At 43.4% G+C, this 16,090-nt stretch overlaps 2 protein-coding genes across 5 annotated transcripts in view; one reads left to right on the forward strand and one right to left on the reverse strand.

The window, feature by feature from the left end:
* Positions 1-1,498: 1,498 nt before the first annotated feature.
* Positions 1,499-12,632, reverse strand: LOC110525055 (gamma-crystallin N-A-like). Its single transcript, XM_036981539.1, has 6 exons — positions 12,521-12,632; positions 10,792-10,840; positions 7,125-7,246; positions 3,196-3,331; positions 2,629-2,768; positions 1,499-2,080 (listed from the first exon to the last, which is right to left on the reverse strand). Exons 1-6 carry the CDS (start codon positions 12,562-12,564, stop codon positions 1,945-1,947), a joined length of 627 nt encoding a protein of 208 aa, XP_036837434.1. The 5' UTR covers positions 12,565-12,632; the 3' UTR covers positions 1,499-1,944.
* Positions 12,633-15,473: 2,841 nt separating this feature from the next.
* lctla (lactase-like a) overlaps positions 15,474-16,090 on the forward strand; it is a 13,619-nt gene continuing 13,002 nt past the window's right edge. For 3 of the 4 annotated variants that reach the window (XM_036981543.1, XM_036981540.1, XM_036981542.1), the window contains exon 1: positions 15,474-15,624. The gene's annotated coding sequence lies outside the window, so the exon portion shown is untranslated. Of the gene's footprint in view, positions 15,625-15,654 lie in introns of those variants that run through there. The other variant, XM_036981541.1, reaches the window with a different exon arrangement.

Consider the following 16,090-nt stretch of genomic DNA (forward strand, 5'->3'; position numbering starts at 1 on the left):
TACTGTATGTGTTATTAGTAGTATCTGCTCTGCATACTGTATGTTATTAGTAGTATCTGCATACTGTATGTTATTAGTAGTATCTGCTCTGCATACTGTATGTGTTATTAGTAGTATCTGCATACTGTATGTTATTAGTAGTATCTGCTCTGCATACTGTATGTTATTAGTAGTATCTGCTCTGCATACTGTATGTGTTATTAGTAGTATCTGCTCTGCATACTGTATGTGTTATTAGTAGTATCTGCTCTACATACTGTATGTTATTAGTAGTATCTGCTCCACATACTGTATGTTATTAGTAGTATCTGCATACTGAATGTGTTATTAGTAGTATCTGCTCTGCATACTGTATGTTATTAGTAGTATCTACATACTGTATGTGTTATTGGTAGTATCTGCTCTGCATACTGTATGTTATTAGTAGTATCTGCTCTGCATACTGTATGTGTTATCAGTAGTATCTGCTCTGCATACTGTATGCGTTATTAGTAGTATCTGCTCTGCATACTGTATGTTATTAGTAGTATCTGCTCTGCATACTGTATGTTATTAGTAGTATCTACATACTGTATGGGTTATTAGTAGTATCTGCTCTGCATACTGTATGTTATTAGTAGTATCTGATCTGCATACTATATCTTATTAGTAGTATCTGCTCTGCATACTGTATGTTATTAGTAGTATCTGATCTGCATACTATATCTTATTAGTAGTATCTGCTCTGCATACTGTATGTTATTAGTAGTATCTGCTCTGCATACTGTATGTTATTAGTAGTATCTGCTCTGCATACTGTATGTTATTAGTAGTATCTGATCTGCATACTATATCTTATTAGTAGTATCTGCTCTGCATACTGTATGTTATTAGTAGTATCTGCTCTGCATACTGTATGTTATTAGTAGTATCTGCTCTGCATACTGTATGTTATTAGTAGTATCTGCTCTGCATACTGTATGTTATTAGTAGTATCTGATCTGCATACTGTATGTTATTAGTAGTATCTGCTCTGCATACTGTATGTTATTAGTAGTATCTGCTCTGCATACTGTATGTTATTAGTAGTATCTGCTCTGCATACTGTGTTATTAGTAGTATCTGCTCTGCATACTGTGTTATTAGTAGTATCTGCTCTGCATACTGTATGTTATTAGTAGTATCTGATCTGCATACTATATCTTATTAGTAGTATCTGCTCTGCATACTGTATGTTATTAGTAGTATCTGATCTGCATACTATATCTTATTAGTAGTATCTGCTCTGCATACTGTATGTTATTAGTAGTATCTGCTCTGCATACTGTATGTTATTAGTAGTATCTGCTCTGCATACTGTATGTTATTAGTAGTATCTGCTCTGCATACTGTATGTTATTAGTAGTATCTGCATACTGTATGTGTTATTAGTAGCAGGGTTTTCTATCAACCTGTGAGAAAATATACCACAATGAATACATCAATTACATCATCATCACAACCCTGGAAACAAAACAACACGCAACACGAGCAACTGTCTTTTTACTGTTTATTATTAAAATAGTGTTCTGGTAGTTTTGCATAATGTGTGTGTATTAAGCTGACAGAGTGTGTGTGTGTGTGTGTGTCAGGTGGAAGAGGTGCTGGTGTGGAGTCCTCCTGTTGGTTAGGGGGATTAGGGCAGGGGGGGTTATGAGGTTAGGGGGCTTACAGGGGGTTTTCTTATAATTTTTTTAATCTTTATTTAACTTGGCAAGTCAGTTAAGAACAAATGCTTATTTACAATGACGGCCTACCCCGGACAAGCCCTAACCCGGACGACGCTGGGCCAATTGTGCTCCGCCCTATGGGTCTCCCAATCACGTCCGGTTGTGATACAGCCTGGAATCGAACCAGTTCTGTAGTGACGGCTCAAGCACTGAGATGCAGTGCCTTAGACCGCTGCGCCACTCAGGAGTCGGCTGGTTAGTTACTGAAGCGAACTCGTCGCATGGAGCCCACTGTGCTGCTCTGGGAGCCCCAGTCAGAGGCGTTGTTGTAGTCACGCTTCTCCAAGACATAGTGGGGACCTCTGTAGTTAGGCTCCTGGTACACCACCCAGCTGAAGAGACAGGCAGGAAGGCAGGCAGGCAGGCAGGCAGGCAGGCAGGCAGGCAGGCAGGCAGGCAGGCAGGCAGGAAGGAAGGAAGGCAGGGACAGAAAAATAAATGGGGTGATTAGGGTGCACTATGTAGGGAGTAGGGTGCACTATGTAGGGAATAGGGTGCACTATGTAGGGAATAGGGTGCCATTTGCCTCTGACCTGGGTATCTGGACCTGGTAGGTCTGGGATAGACCAGCCCTGTTGATAGAGGCAGCCCTGTTGAGACTGTATATTATGGAGGGGTACTTACACCCCTCCCAGGACACGGATAGAGGCAGCCCTGTTGAGACTGTATATTATAGAGGGGTACTTACGCTCCTCCCAGGACACGGATAGAGGCAGCCCTGTTGAGACTGTATATTATAGAGGGGTACTTACGCTCCTCCCAGGACACGGATAGAGGCAGCCCTGTTGAGACTGTATATTATAGAGGGGTACTTACGCTCCTCCCAGGACACGGATAGAGGCAGCCCTGTTCAGACTGTATATTATAGAGGGGTACTTACGCTCCTCCTAGGACACGGATAGAGGCAGCCCTGTTGAGACTGTAGCGAGTCATCATGTTGGGGATGTCATCCTGTAGTTCTGTCCTCTTACCAGAGAACCCAGCCCTCTCAAACAGATGGGCTCGGGCAGGAGACGAGTCCTGGGAGAGACGATACAGAGGGTTAGTGTGTGTGTGTGTTTGTCCCAGTCTGTGTGGGTCGTCCTCAGGGGATAATTGTACCAGGTTGGCCAATAACAGAAACTAGTAGCTAGTCATTTTAGTTTGAGAGTATTTCCCCTGTGTGTGTCTGTCTGTCTGTCTGTCTGTCTGTCTGTCTGTCTGTCTGTCTGTCTGTCTGTCTGTCTGTCTGTCTGTCTGTCTGTCTGTCTGTCTGTCTGTCTGTGTGTGTGTGTGTGTGTGTGTGTGTGTGTGCCTGTCTGTCTGTCTGTCTGTCTGTCTGTTTGTTTGTTTGTCCGCTTGTTTGTCCGTGTGTGTGTGTGTGTGTGTGTGTGTGTGTGTGTGTGTGTGTGTGTGTGTGTGTGTGTGTGTGTGTGTGTGTGTGTGTTCCTATGCCTCTCCGTCTCACCTGTTTGACTGAGCGCACCGAGGAGACATGGTCCACCTGGGCACACCACTTATCGTAGCAGTTGTACTCTCCCTTCTCTGCCATGTCCCACAGGTACTGACGTCCCCTGAAGTTCTCCTGCTCGTAGCCCACCCATCTGAACCACACACACATAGACACAACCTCTGAAGTTCTCCTGCTCGTAGCCCACCCATCTGAACCACACACACATAGACACAACCTCTGAACAGTGGAACAATGACTGCTGACAACAACAGGGTGGTGGGGGGGAAAGCTAGGGACAAGATACATCTATATGTCTTAGGATAAACACATTAAGAATGTAATTGTGAAAGAACGTGATTGGCCAGATCTGAATTACTGCAATGATACTGAAAATAAATTCCTGCTCGGAATTCTATTCTATTTGATTATATTCTCGTTTGTTCTGAATGATATTGGTATTTTTGAAGTAAACATGTATTTTGCAGTGACATATTAATGTCACTAGGTGGCTCCACTCCACTTATGATCCATCTCCACAGAGCCCTAACCCTCCATCTCCACAGAGCCCTAACGCTCCATCTCCACAGAGCCCTAACCCACTAACGCTCCATCTCCACAGAGCCCTAACCCACTAACCCTCCATCTCCACAGAGCCCTAACCCTCCATCTCCACAGAGCCCTAACCCACTAACGCTCCATCTCCACAGAGCCCTAACCCACTAACGCTCCATCTCCACAGAGCCCTAACCCTCCATCTCCACAGAGCCCTAACGCTCCATCTCCACAGAGCCCTAACCCACTAATGCTCCATCTCCACAGAGCCCTAACCCTAACCCACTAACCCTCCATCTCCACAGAGCCCTAACCCTAACCCACTAACCCTCCATCTCCACAGAGCCCTAACCCACTAACCCTCCATCTCCACAGAGCCCTAACCCACTAACCCTCCATCTCCATAGAGACCTAACCCTAACCCACTAACCCTCCATCTCCACAGAGCCCTAACCCTAACCCACTAACCCTCCATCTCCACAGAGCCCTAACCCACTCACCCTTCATCTCCACAGAGCCCTAACCCTAACCCACTAACTCTCCATCTCCACAGAGCCCTAACCCTAACCCACTAACCCTCCATCTCCACAGAGCCCTAACCCACTCACCCTCCATCTCCACAGAGCCCTAACCCATTAACCCTCCATCTCCACAGAGCCCTAACCCACTAACCCTCCATCACCACAGAGCCCCAACCCACTTACGTTCCATCTCCACAGAGCCCTAACCCACTCACCCTCCATCTCCACAGAGCCCTAACCCTCCATCTCCACAGAGCCCTAACCCACTAACCCTCCATCGCCACAGAGCCCTAACCCTAACCCACTTACCCTCCATCTCCACAGAGCCCTAACCCACTTACGCTCCATCTCCACAGAGCCCTAACCCACTTACCCTCCATCTCCACAGAGCCCTAACCCACTAACGTTCCATCTCCACAGAGCCCTAACCTACTAACGCTCCATCTCCACAGAGCCCTAACCCACTTACCCTCAATCTCCACAGAGCCCTAACACATTAACCCTCCATCTCCACAGAGCCCTAACCCACTCACCCTTCATCTCCACAGAGCCCTAACCCTAACCCACTAACTCTCCATCTCCACAGAGCCCTAACCCTAACCCACTAACCCTCCATCTCCACAGAGCCCTAACCCACTCACCCTCCATCTCCACAGAGCCCTAACCCATTAACCCTCCATCTCCACAGAGCCCTAACCCACTAACCCTCCATCACCACAGAGCCCCAACCCACTTACGTTCCATCTCCACAGAGCCCTAACCCACTCACCCTCCATCTCCACAGAGCCCTAACCCTCCATCTCCACAGAGCCCTAACCCACTAACCCTCCATCGCCACAGAGCCCTAACCCTAACCCACTTACCCTCCATCTCCACAGAGCCCTAACCCACTTACGCTCCATCTCCACAGAGCCCTAACCCACTTACCCTCCATCTCCACAGAGCCCTAACCCACTAACGTTCCATCTCCACAGAGCCCTAACCCACTAACGCTCCATCTCCACAGAGCCCTAACCCACTTACCCTCAATCTCCACAGAGCCCTAACACATTAACCCTCCATCTCCACAGAGCCCTAACCCACTCACCCTTCATCTCCACAGAGCCCTAACCCTAACCCACTAACTCTCCATCTCCACAGAGCCCTAACCCTAACCCACTAACCCTCCATCTCCACAGAGCCCTAACCCACTCACCCTCCATTTCCACAGAGCCCTAACCCATTAACCCTCCATCTCCACAGAGCCCTAACCCACTAACCCTCCATCACCACAGAGCCCCAACCCACTTACGTTCCATCTCCACAGAGCCCTAACCCACTCACCCTCCATCTTCACAGAGCCCTAACCCTCCATCTCCACAGAGCCCTAACCCACTAACCCTCCATCGCCACAGAGCCCTAACCCTAACCCACTTACCCTCCATCTCCACAGAGCCCTAACCCACTTACGCTCCATCTCCACAGAGCCCTAACCCACTTACCCTCCATCTCCACAGAGCCCTAACCCACTAACGTTCCATCTCCACAGAGCCCTAACCCACTAACGCTCCATCTCCACAGAGCCCTAACCCACTTACCCTCAATCTCCACAGAGCCCTAACACATTAACCGTCCATCTCCACAGAGCCCTAACCCACTTACCCTCCATCTCCACAGAGCCCTAACCCACTAACGTTCCATCTCCATAGAGCCCTAACCCACTTACGCTCCATCTCCACAGAGCCCTAACCCTAACCCACTTACCCTCCATCTCCACAGAGCCCTAACTCACTCACACTCCATCTCCACAGAGCCCTAACCCACTTACCCTCCATCTCCACAGAGCCCTAACCCACTAACGTTCCATCTCCACAGAGCCCTAACCCACTAACGCTCCATCTCCACAGAGCCCTAACCCACTAACGTTCCATCTCCACAGAGCCCTAACCCACTCACTCTCCATCTCCACAGAGCCCTAACCCTAACCCACTTACCCTCCATCTCCACAGAGCACTAACCCACTAACGTTCCATCTCCACAGAGCCCTAACCCACTAACGCTCCATCTCCACAGAGCCCTAACCCACTCACCCTCCATCTCCACAGAGCCCTAACCCATTAACCCTCCATCTCCACAGAGCCCTAACCCACTAACCCTCCATCACCACAGAGCCCTAACCCACTTACGTTCCATCTCCACAGAGCCCTAACCCACTCACCCTCCATCTCCACAGAGCCCTAACCCTCCATCTCCACAGAGCCCTAACCCTAACCCACTTACCCTCCATCTCCACAGAGCCCTAACCCACTTACCCTCCATCGCCACAGAGCCCTAACCCACTAACGTTCCATCTCCACAGAGCCCTAACCCACTAACGCTCCATCTCCACAGAGCCCTAACCCACTTACCCTCAATCTCCACAGAGCCCTAACACATTAACCCTCCATCTCCACAGAGCCCTAACCCACTTACCCTCCATCTCCACAGAGCCCTAACCCACTAACGTTCCATCTCCACAGAGCCCTAACCCACTTACGCTCCATCTCCACAGAGCCCTAACCCTAACCCACTTACCCTCCATCTCCCCAGAGCCCTAACCCACTAACGTTCCATCTCCACAGAGCCCTAACCCACTAACGTTCCATCTCCACAGAGCCCTAACCCACTCACTCTCCATCTCCACAGAGCCCTAACCCTAACCCACTTACCCTCCATCTCCATAGAGCCCTAACCCACTTACCCTCCATCTCCACAGAGCCCTAACCCACTAACCTTTCATCTCCACAGAGCCCTAACCCACTAACCTTTCATCTCCACAGAGCCCTAACCCACTAACCCTCCATCTCCACAGAGCCCTAACCCTCCATCTCCACAGAGCCCTAACCCACTTACGCTCCATTCTCCACCTGCACAGAGTTGCATCTCTCTGGGAAGTTCTTGTCGCTTAGTTTCTGGCAGTCGGCACTCAGGTCCAGACGTCTGCCGGCAAAATTACGCTGTTCGAAAAGGGTCACCTGACAACACAATGTCAACACACAAAATAACATCATCATCAACAACAACCACTAAGTAAATATTAACAACTCTTTCTAACTTATTGACGTGGTACATCTCTATGAAATATCTAACTTAATGACGTGGTACATCTCTATGAAATAACTAACTTACTGACGTGGTACATCTCTATGAAATATCTAACTTATTGACGTGGTACATCTCTATGAAATAACTAACTTATTGACATGGTACATCTCTATGAAATAACTAACTTATTGACATGGTACATGGTACATCTCTATGAAATAACTAACTTGTTGACATGGTACATGGTACATCTCTATGAAATAACTAACTTATTGACATGGTACATCTCTATGAAATAACTAACTTATTGACATGGTACATGGTACATCTCTATGAAATAACTAACTTATTGACATGGTACATGGTACATCTCTATGAAATAACTAACTTATTGACATGGTACATCTCTATGAAATATCTAACTTACTGACATGGTACATCTCTATGAAATAACTAACTTATTGACATGGTACATCTCTATGAAATAACTAACTTATTGACGTGGTACATCTCTATGAAATAACTAACTTACTGACATGGTACATCTCTATGAAATAACTAACTTACTGACATGGTAAATGGGCTTTCTCTATGAAATAACTAACTTATTGACATGGTACATCTCTATGAAATAACTAACTTATTGACATGGTACATCTCTATGAAATAACTAACTTACTGACATGGTACATGGGCTTTCTCTATGAAATAACTAACTTATTGACATGGTACATCTCTATGAAATAACTAACTTATTGACGTGGTACATCTCTATGAAATAACTAACTTACTGACATGGTACATATCTATGAAATAACTTACTGACATGGTACATGGTACATCTCTATGAAATAACTAACTTATTGACATGGTACATGGTACATCTCTATGAATTAACTAACTTATTGACATGGTACATAGTACATCTCTATGAAATAACTAACTTATTGACGTGGTACATCTCTATGAAATAACTAACTTATTGACGTGGTACATCTCTATGAAATAACTAACATACTGACGTGGTACATAGTACATCTCTATGAAATAACTAACTTATTGACGTGGTACATCTCTATGAAATAACTAACTTACTGACATGGTACATATCTATGAAATAACTTACTGACATGGTACATGGTACATCTCTATGAAATAACTAACCTATTGACATGGTACATCTCTATGAAATAACTAACTTACTGACATGGTACATGGGCTTTCTCTATGAAATAACTAACTTATTGACATGGTACATCTCTATGAAATAACTAACTTATTGACATGGTACATAGTACATCTCTATGAAATAACTAACTTATTGACATGGTACATGGTACATCTCTATGAAATAACTAACTTACTGACATGGTACATCTCAATGAAATATCTAACTTATTGACATGGTACATCTCTATGAAATATCTAACTTATTGACGTGGTACATCTCTATGAAATAACTAACTTACTGACATGGTACATCTCTATGAAATAACTAACTTATTGACGTGGTACATCTCTATGAAATAACTAACTTACTGCCATGGTACATGGTACATCTCTATGAAATAACTAACTTATTGACATGGTACATCTCTATGAAATAACTAACTTATTGACGTGGTACATCTATATGAAATAACTAACTTATTGACATGGTACATCTCTATGAAATAACTAACTTACTGACATGGTACATCTCTATGAAATTACTAACTTATTGACATAGTACATCTCTATGAAATAACTAACTTATTGACGTGGTACATCTATATGAAATAACTAACTTATTGACATGGTACATCTCTATGAAATAACTAACTTACTGACATGGTACATCTCTATGAAATAACTAACTTATTGACATGGTACATCTCTATGAAATAACTAACTTATTGACATGGTACATCTCTATGAAATATCTAACTTATTGACATGGTACATCTCTATGAAATAACTAACTTATTGACATGGTACATCTCTATGAAATAACTAACATACTGACGTGGTACATCTCTATGAAATAACTAACATACTGACATGGTACATCTCTATGAAATAACTAACATACTGACGTGGTACATAGTACATCTGTATGAAATAACTAACTTATTGACATGGTACATCTCTATGAAATAACTAACTTATTGACGTGGTACATCTCTATGAAATATCTAACTTACTGACATGGTACATCTCTATGAAATAACTAACATACTGACGTGGTACATAGTACATCTCTATGAAATAACTAACTTATTGACATGGTACATCTCTATGAAATAACTAACTTATTGACATGGTACATCTCTATGAAATATCTAACTTATTGACATGGTACATCTCTATGAAATAACTAACTTATTGACATGGTACATCTCTATGAAATAACTAACATACTGACGTGGTACATCTCTATGAAATAACTAACATACTGACATGGTACATCTCTATGAAATAACTAACATACTGACATGGTACATCTCTATGAAATAACTAACTTATTGACGTGGTACATCTCTATGAAATAACTAACTTACTGACGTGGTACATAGTACATCTCTATGAAATAACTAACTTATTGACATGGTACATCTCTATGAAATAACTAACTTATTGACATGGTACATCTCTATGAAATAACTAACTTATTGACATGGTACATCTCTATGAAATAACTAACTTATTGACGTGGTACATCTCTATGAAATAACTAACTTATTGACATGGTACATCTCTATGAAATAACTAACTTATTGACGTGGTACATCTCTATGAAATATCTAACTTAATGACGTGGTACATCTCTATGAAATAACTAACTTATTGACGTGGTACATCTCTATGAAATAACTAACTTACTGACATGGTACATGAAATATCTCTATGAAATAACTAACTTACTGACGTGGTACATCTCTATGAAATAACTAACTTACTGACATGGTACATGAAATATCTCTATGAAATAACTAACTTACTGACGTGGTACATCTCTATGAAATAACTAACTTACTGACATGGTACATGAAATATCTCTATGAAATAACTAACTTACTGACATGGTACATCTCTATGAAATAACTAACTTATTGACATAGTACATCTCTATGAAATATCTAACTTATTGACATGGTACATCTCTATGAAATAACTAACTTATTGACATGGTACATCTCTATGAAATAACTAACTTATTGACATGGTACATCTCTATGAAATAACTAACTTATTGACATGGTACATCTCTATGAAATATCTAACTTATTGACATAGTACATGGGCTTTCTCTATGAAATAACTAACTTACTGACATGGTACATGGTACATCTCTATGAAATAACTAACTTATTGACGTGGTACATCTCTATGAAATAACTAACTTAATGAAATATGTAAACGGTTTTGCTCCGATTTAAAAAGTCAGCTCCGTTATCTTGTGTGTCGGACGAGGGCATCACACGTTTGGACCTACCCTCCCACTGGACCCGTAGAAGGCACGTTGGAGCACAGACCCCAGCTTGCTGCGGAGACGGGATGGAGGGACCTCTAGTTAAACACATGAACTGCAGACAAGACCTTTGTCCACAGCACCTTCGCCAGCTACAGTATCTCACTCAGATGTACACACACACATACACATGCGCACACACGCACGCACGCACACACACACGCGCACGAACGCGCACGCCCGCACGCACACACGCACACACACACGCACGCACGCACGCAAACGCACGCACGCAAACGCACGCACACACACACACACACACACGCACGCACAAACGCATGCACGCACACACACATCAATAATCTTGCTGCCAAATTCCGATAAGGGACAGCATGTATCTGTGGCTAAAACATTTATTTGATATCTATAGAGCCTATGATTATACTTTAAAGACGGAATGGTTATCTGTGAACTTTGTACTTTTTTTCCAGTAATAATGTCTAATGTAATTTTAGTGCGTGTACCAAACAGTACCCTATTCCCTATGTAGTGCACTACTTTTGACCAGACTTGTATGGGCTGTATGGGGCTCTGGTCAAAAGTAGTGCACTACATAGGGAATAGGGTACCGTTTGTGACTGATCCTTAAAATCAGGCCATTATGACAAACTATAATTGTGTTTCAATCCTTTCCCTATAAACGGGAATCAGGCTAGCCATCGTTCAAAATGAGATGATTTAACGGGAATCAGGCTAGCCATCGTTCAAAATGAGATGATTTAACGGGAATCAGGCTAGCCATCGTTCAAAATGAGATGATTTAACGGGAAACAGGCTAGCCATCGTTTAAAATGAGATGATTTAACGGGAATCAGGCTAGCCATCGTTTAAAATGAGATGATTTAACGGGAAACAGGCTAGCCATCGTTTAAAATGAGATGATTTAACGGGAATCAGGCTAGCCATCGTTCAAAATGATATGATTTAACGGGAATCAGGCTAGCCATCGTTTTAAAATGAGATGATTTAACGGGAATCAGGCTAGCCATCGTTCAAAATGAGATGATTTAATGGGAATCAGGCTAGCCATCGTTTTAAAATGAGATGATTTAACGGGAATCAGGCTAGCCATCAATCATGATTTGGGCGACTTTTGGTGTCATGTGCCCAGAGATCAGGGTTGGAGTCCATTTAATTTCAATTCCAGTCAGTTCAGAAAGTAAACCTAATTCCAAGTCCAATTTTCCTGAATTGTCTGGAATTGAAATGGAATTGACCCCAACTCTGATAGTGATCCTATAATCCTACAGGATTCTCTGTAACTGTTTGTGTGGTCATGTGTAACAGAGTCGGAGAGACGGTGGGGGAACACAAACTAGAGGACAGAGAGGAACTACGGCTGCGTTTACACAGGCAGCACAATTCCGATCTTTAGCCCGATTATTGGCAAAAGAGCAAATCTGATAAGTCAAAAGATCAGTTAGAGAAAAAAATATCAGAATTGGGCCGCTTGTGAAAACGCAGACATACGGACGGACACACACACAGACGGGCTTGGTGGGTGGGGTGGGGGGGCTGTAGAGAGGGGGGGGGGGGGGGGGGGGGGGGGGGGGGGGGGGGTCAGGGAATCACAAAATCACTGCTGTAGAATACCCCCCCCCCCCACCACCACCACCACTCTTCCCCTATCTAACACCTCACCTAAACGGGACGGGCAGCACACCTGACCCTGATCACAGCACTCTGAACATACCTGGTTTGTTGGGCTAGTCCGTATACTTTAGTGAAGATGTTCATGTCAGCTCCAAGAGGCCGGGAGAAAGACCTTTAAATACAGCGCTGTCCAGGTCACCGCTGACAGGAGCTACTAGAAGGATCACAGGCCCTGGGACACATTCATATGCTAAACACAGCTCACAGGTCACACACACACACATGCTGCATTATTGTAAACACACACACACACACACAGAAATACAGACACAAATAAACAACCACCACACACACATATACACAGAAACACAGATTGAAGCATATGCATTGTATCTGCACACACACACACACATGCACACACACACACGCATGCACACACACACACACATGCACACACACACACACACACACACACACACACACACACACACACACAGAAATGCACACACAAATAAACAACCACCACACACACATATACACAGAAACACAAATTGAGGCATATGTGCATTGTATCTGCACACACACACGCATGCACACACACACACACATGCACACACACACACGCACACACACACACACACACACACACACACACACACACACACACACACACACACACACCACACACCCTCTGTGATGCTGCGTATGTACTAACAGAACAAGGAGTGCAGTGCCAACAGTTTTACCTCCTAACAATTCAGCGTTTTTTGGGGGGGAACAATATGCCTTCCCTCCATGATAATAACTGCATTCAGCCTGGATGGCTGGGTGCAGGACAGGCTGTATAGCACTGCAGAGCTGAATGGAACGGTGCATCTGGCTGCTACTACTCAGAATGGAGGCTTCTGCCATGGCCGTCTATGGTTATTCAGACACAGATTCATGTATGCTTCCTGACTGGTTAATTAAATAACTCAACCCCCCCCCCCCCATCATCATATACATGGAAATACATTACACCAGAGTCACTTCTCCTTTTGTTGACGCTGTTGGCATATAAGAAGATATGTGTTATGATTCTGACCTCTCAACTGGCTAGGATGTGATAGGCTACTGTAGAACGGAACATTCCTCTCTCAACTGGCTAGGATGTGATAGGCTACTGTAGAACGGAACATTCCTCTCTCAACTGGCTAGGATGTGATAGGCTACTGTAGAACGGAACATTCCTCTCTCAACTGGCTAGGATGTGATAGGCTACTGTAGAACGGAACATTCCTCTCTCAACTGGCTAGGATGTGATAGGCTACATACTTTGGTGACAGTACTGAATACACCTGTTGAGGGATACCATTTATAGAAGATAATAAATTGACAGATTCTGTAGTTAAAGTTACACAGGTAGTCATCGTTCTTTCATGGTTCAATTGTGATTTAGTTCTGAGTGTGAATGGGAAACCTTTCTATGAAGTATGAATGATTGAGCTCAAAGTTCTCAGTCATTCATATATATACTACACTTCAATCAATGATATTTATTCGGACTAACCAGGCTTTAAAAAGGTTTGTCTGTCTTTTATCATGTAATCCATACGAAAAGCATATTTTACCATCATATTTCAGAGTTACAGTTGAAGTCGGAAGTTTACATACACCTTAGCCAAGTACATTTAAACTCCGTTTTGCACAATTCCTGACATTTAATCCTAGTAAAAATGCCCTGTTTTAGGTCAGTTTGGATCACCACTTTATTTTAAGAATGTGAAATGTCAGAATAATAGTAGAGAGAATGAATTATCCCATTCCTCCTGACAGAGCTGGTGTAACCGAGTCAGGTTTGTAGGCCTCCTTGCTCGCACACGCTTTTTCAGTTCTGCCCGCAAATTTTCTATGGGATTGAGGTCAGGGCTTTGTGATGGCCACTCCAATACCTTGACTTTGTTGTCCTTAAGCCATTTTACCACAACTTTGGAAGTGTGCTTGGGGTCATTGTTCATTTGGAAGACCCATTTGCGACCAAGCTCTGATGTCTTGAGATGTTGCTTCAATATATCCACATAATTTTCCTTTCTCATGATGCCATCTATTTTGTGAAGTGCACCAGTCCCTCCTGCAGCAAAGACTTGTGGAGGCCTACCATTTTATTTCTGAGGTCTTGGTTGATTTCTTTTAATTTTTCTATGATGTCAAGTAAAAAGGCACTGAGTTTGAAGGTAGGCCTTGAAATACATCCACAGGTACACCTCCAATTGACTCAAATGATGTCAATTAGCCTATCAGAAGCTTCTAAAGCCATGACATAATTTTCGGGAATTTTCCAAGCTGTTGAAAGGCACAGTCAACTTAGTGTATGTAAACTTCTGACCCACTGGAATTGTGATACAGTGAATTATAAGTGGAATACTCTGTCTGTAAACAATTGTTGGAATAATTACATAATTATTATAATGTCCTAACCGACTTGCCAAAACTATAGTTTGTTAACAAGAAGTTTGTGGAGTGGTTGAAAAACGAGTTTTAATGACTCCAACCTAAGTGTATGTAAACTTCTGACAACTGTAAATCTAACATAATTTACATATAACATTCCTATATACACTCTTCAGCAGTTCTTCAGCTGTCCCCCTAGAAGAACCCTTGTTGGTTCCAGGTAGAACCCTTTTTGGTTCCAGGTAGAACTGTTCCGTGGAGCCAAAAACGGTTCTTCAAAGGGTTCTCCTATGGGGACAGCCGAAGAACCCTTTTATAGGTCTTAGATTGCACCTTTTATTTCTCCTAAGAGTGTAGAAATCAAATCCGGATATTTCAATGAATCTAATTGTAGACATAGTCCCATTGATAGGAGCCTATAGTGAAACTCTCTGAGGCTGACCTGCATGTGTATAGATCACACTGTCTGACACTCACTTTGCTTACAGTGGGGAAACAACAAACCCATTTCCAAAAGATCTGTTTGCCCCAGCAGATTACGCTCACACTCCATTGGCTTTGAATGGGGGGGCGGGGTCCTGACTGCTCGCCCAATGGGGCCCCTGAATAGAGGTAAAACCTACTGGATGTTTCGCGATGCGCTCCTGTGACATCGGGTGCTGTAACCTCGACCCCTGAGGATCGGTGAGAATGAATTAGGTCCAGAAACTTATGGATCTTTCTTCCATTTTTGGATTTGTTTCCAACGGGGACAAACGCAGGACCTTTAAACAGGTGGGCATGTAACTATATGTGGTTCTGGGGAGAGCTAGAGGACTGGTGATGAAAGACAGCAGGGACAGAAGGAACAGACAGAGAGACAGGGACAGAAGGAACAGACAGAGAGACAGGGACAGAGATAGCTACCTAGATACACTGTAGGTAGGCTGTGGAAGGGGGCATATTTTTGGTCTATATTCGTAAACATTTTCACTCACTTTTCTAAATGAGACACTGAAGGATGTTGATGATCAGTTACTAGACCTGGGTACCTCTGCCGGGACGGGATCAGTTTGACATGTCGCTGATACTGACTGTGTTAGACAAGTTGACGTACTTCCTGTCTTTAATTGCGTTTTGCGTCAGTGTATCTCATGGCTGGTTGAAATGAGACTAGATCCTTCCTTTATTCTTAATTTGGGGCCTGAGAATTACATGGTGTCAGTGTATCTCATGGCTGGTTGAAATGAGACTAGATCCT

The sequence above is a fragment of the Oncorhynchus mykiss genome, chromosome 6, assembly GCF_013265735.2.
Source record: "Oncorhynchus mykiss isolate Arlee chromosome 6, USDA_OmykA_1.1, whole genome shotgun sequence".
NCBI lineage: Eukaryota > Metazoa > Chordata > Actinopteri > Salmoniformes > Salmonidae > Oncorhynchus > Oncorhynchus mykiss.

Coding starts and splice junctions, on each gene's coding strand:
- LOC110525055 (XM_036981539.1), bottom strand. CDS start 12,564: ATGAACATCTTCACTAAAGTATACGGACTAGCCCAACAAACCAG. Junction 7,247..10,791: donor TCTACGGGTCCAGTGGGAGG/GTAGGTCCAAAC, acceptor TTGTGTTGTCAG/GTGACCCTTTTCGAACAGCG. Junction 2,081..2,628: donor ATCCGTGTCCTAGGAGGAGC/GTAAGTACCCCT, acceptor CTGTCTCTTCAG/CTGGGTGGTGTACCAGGAGC.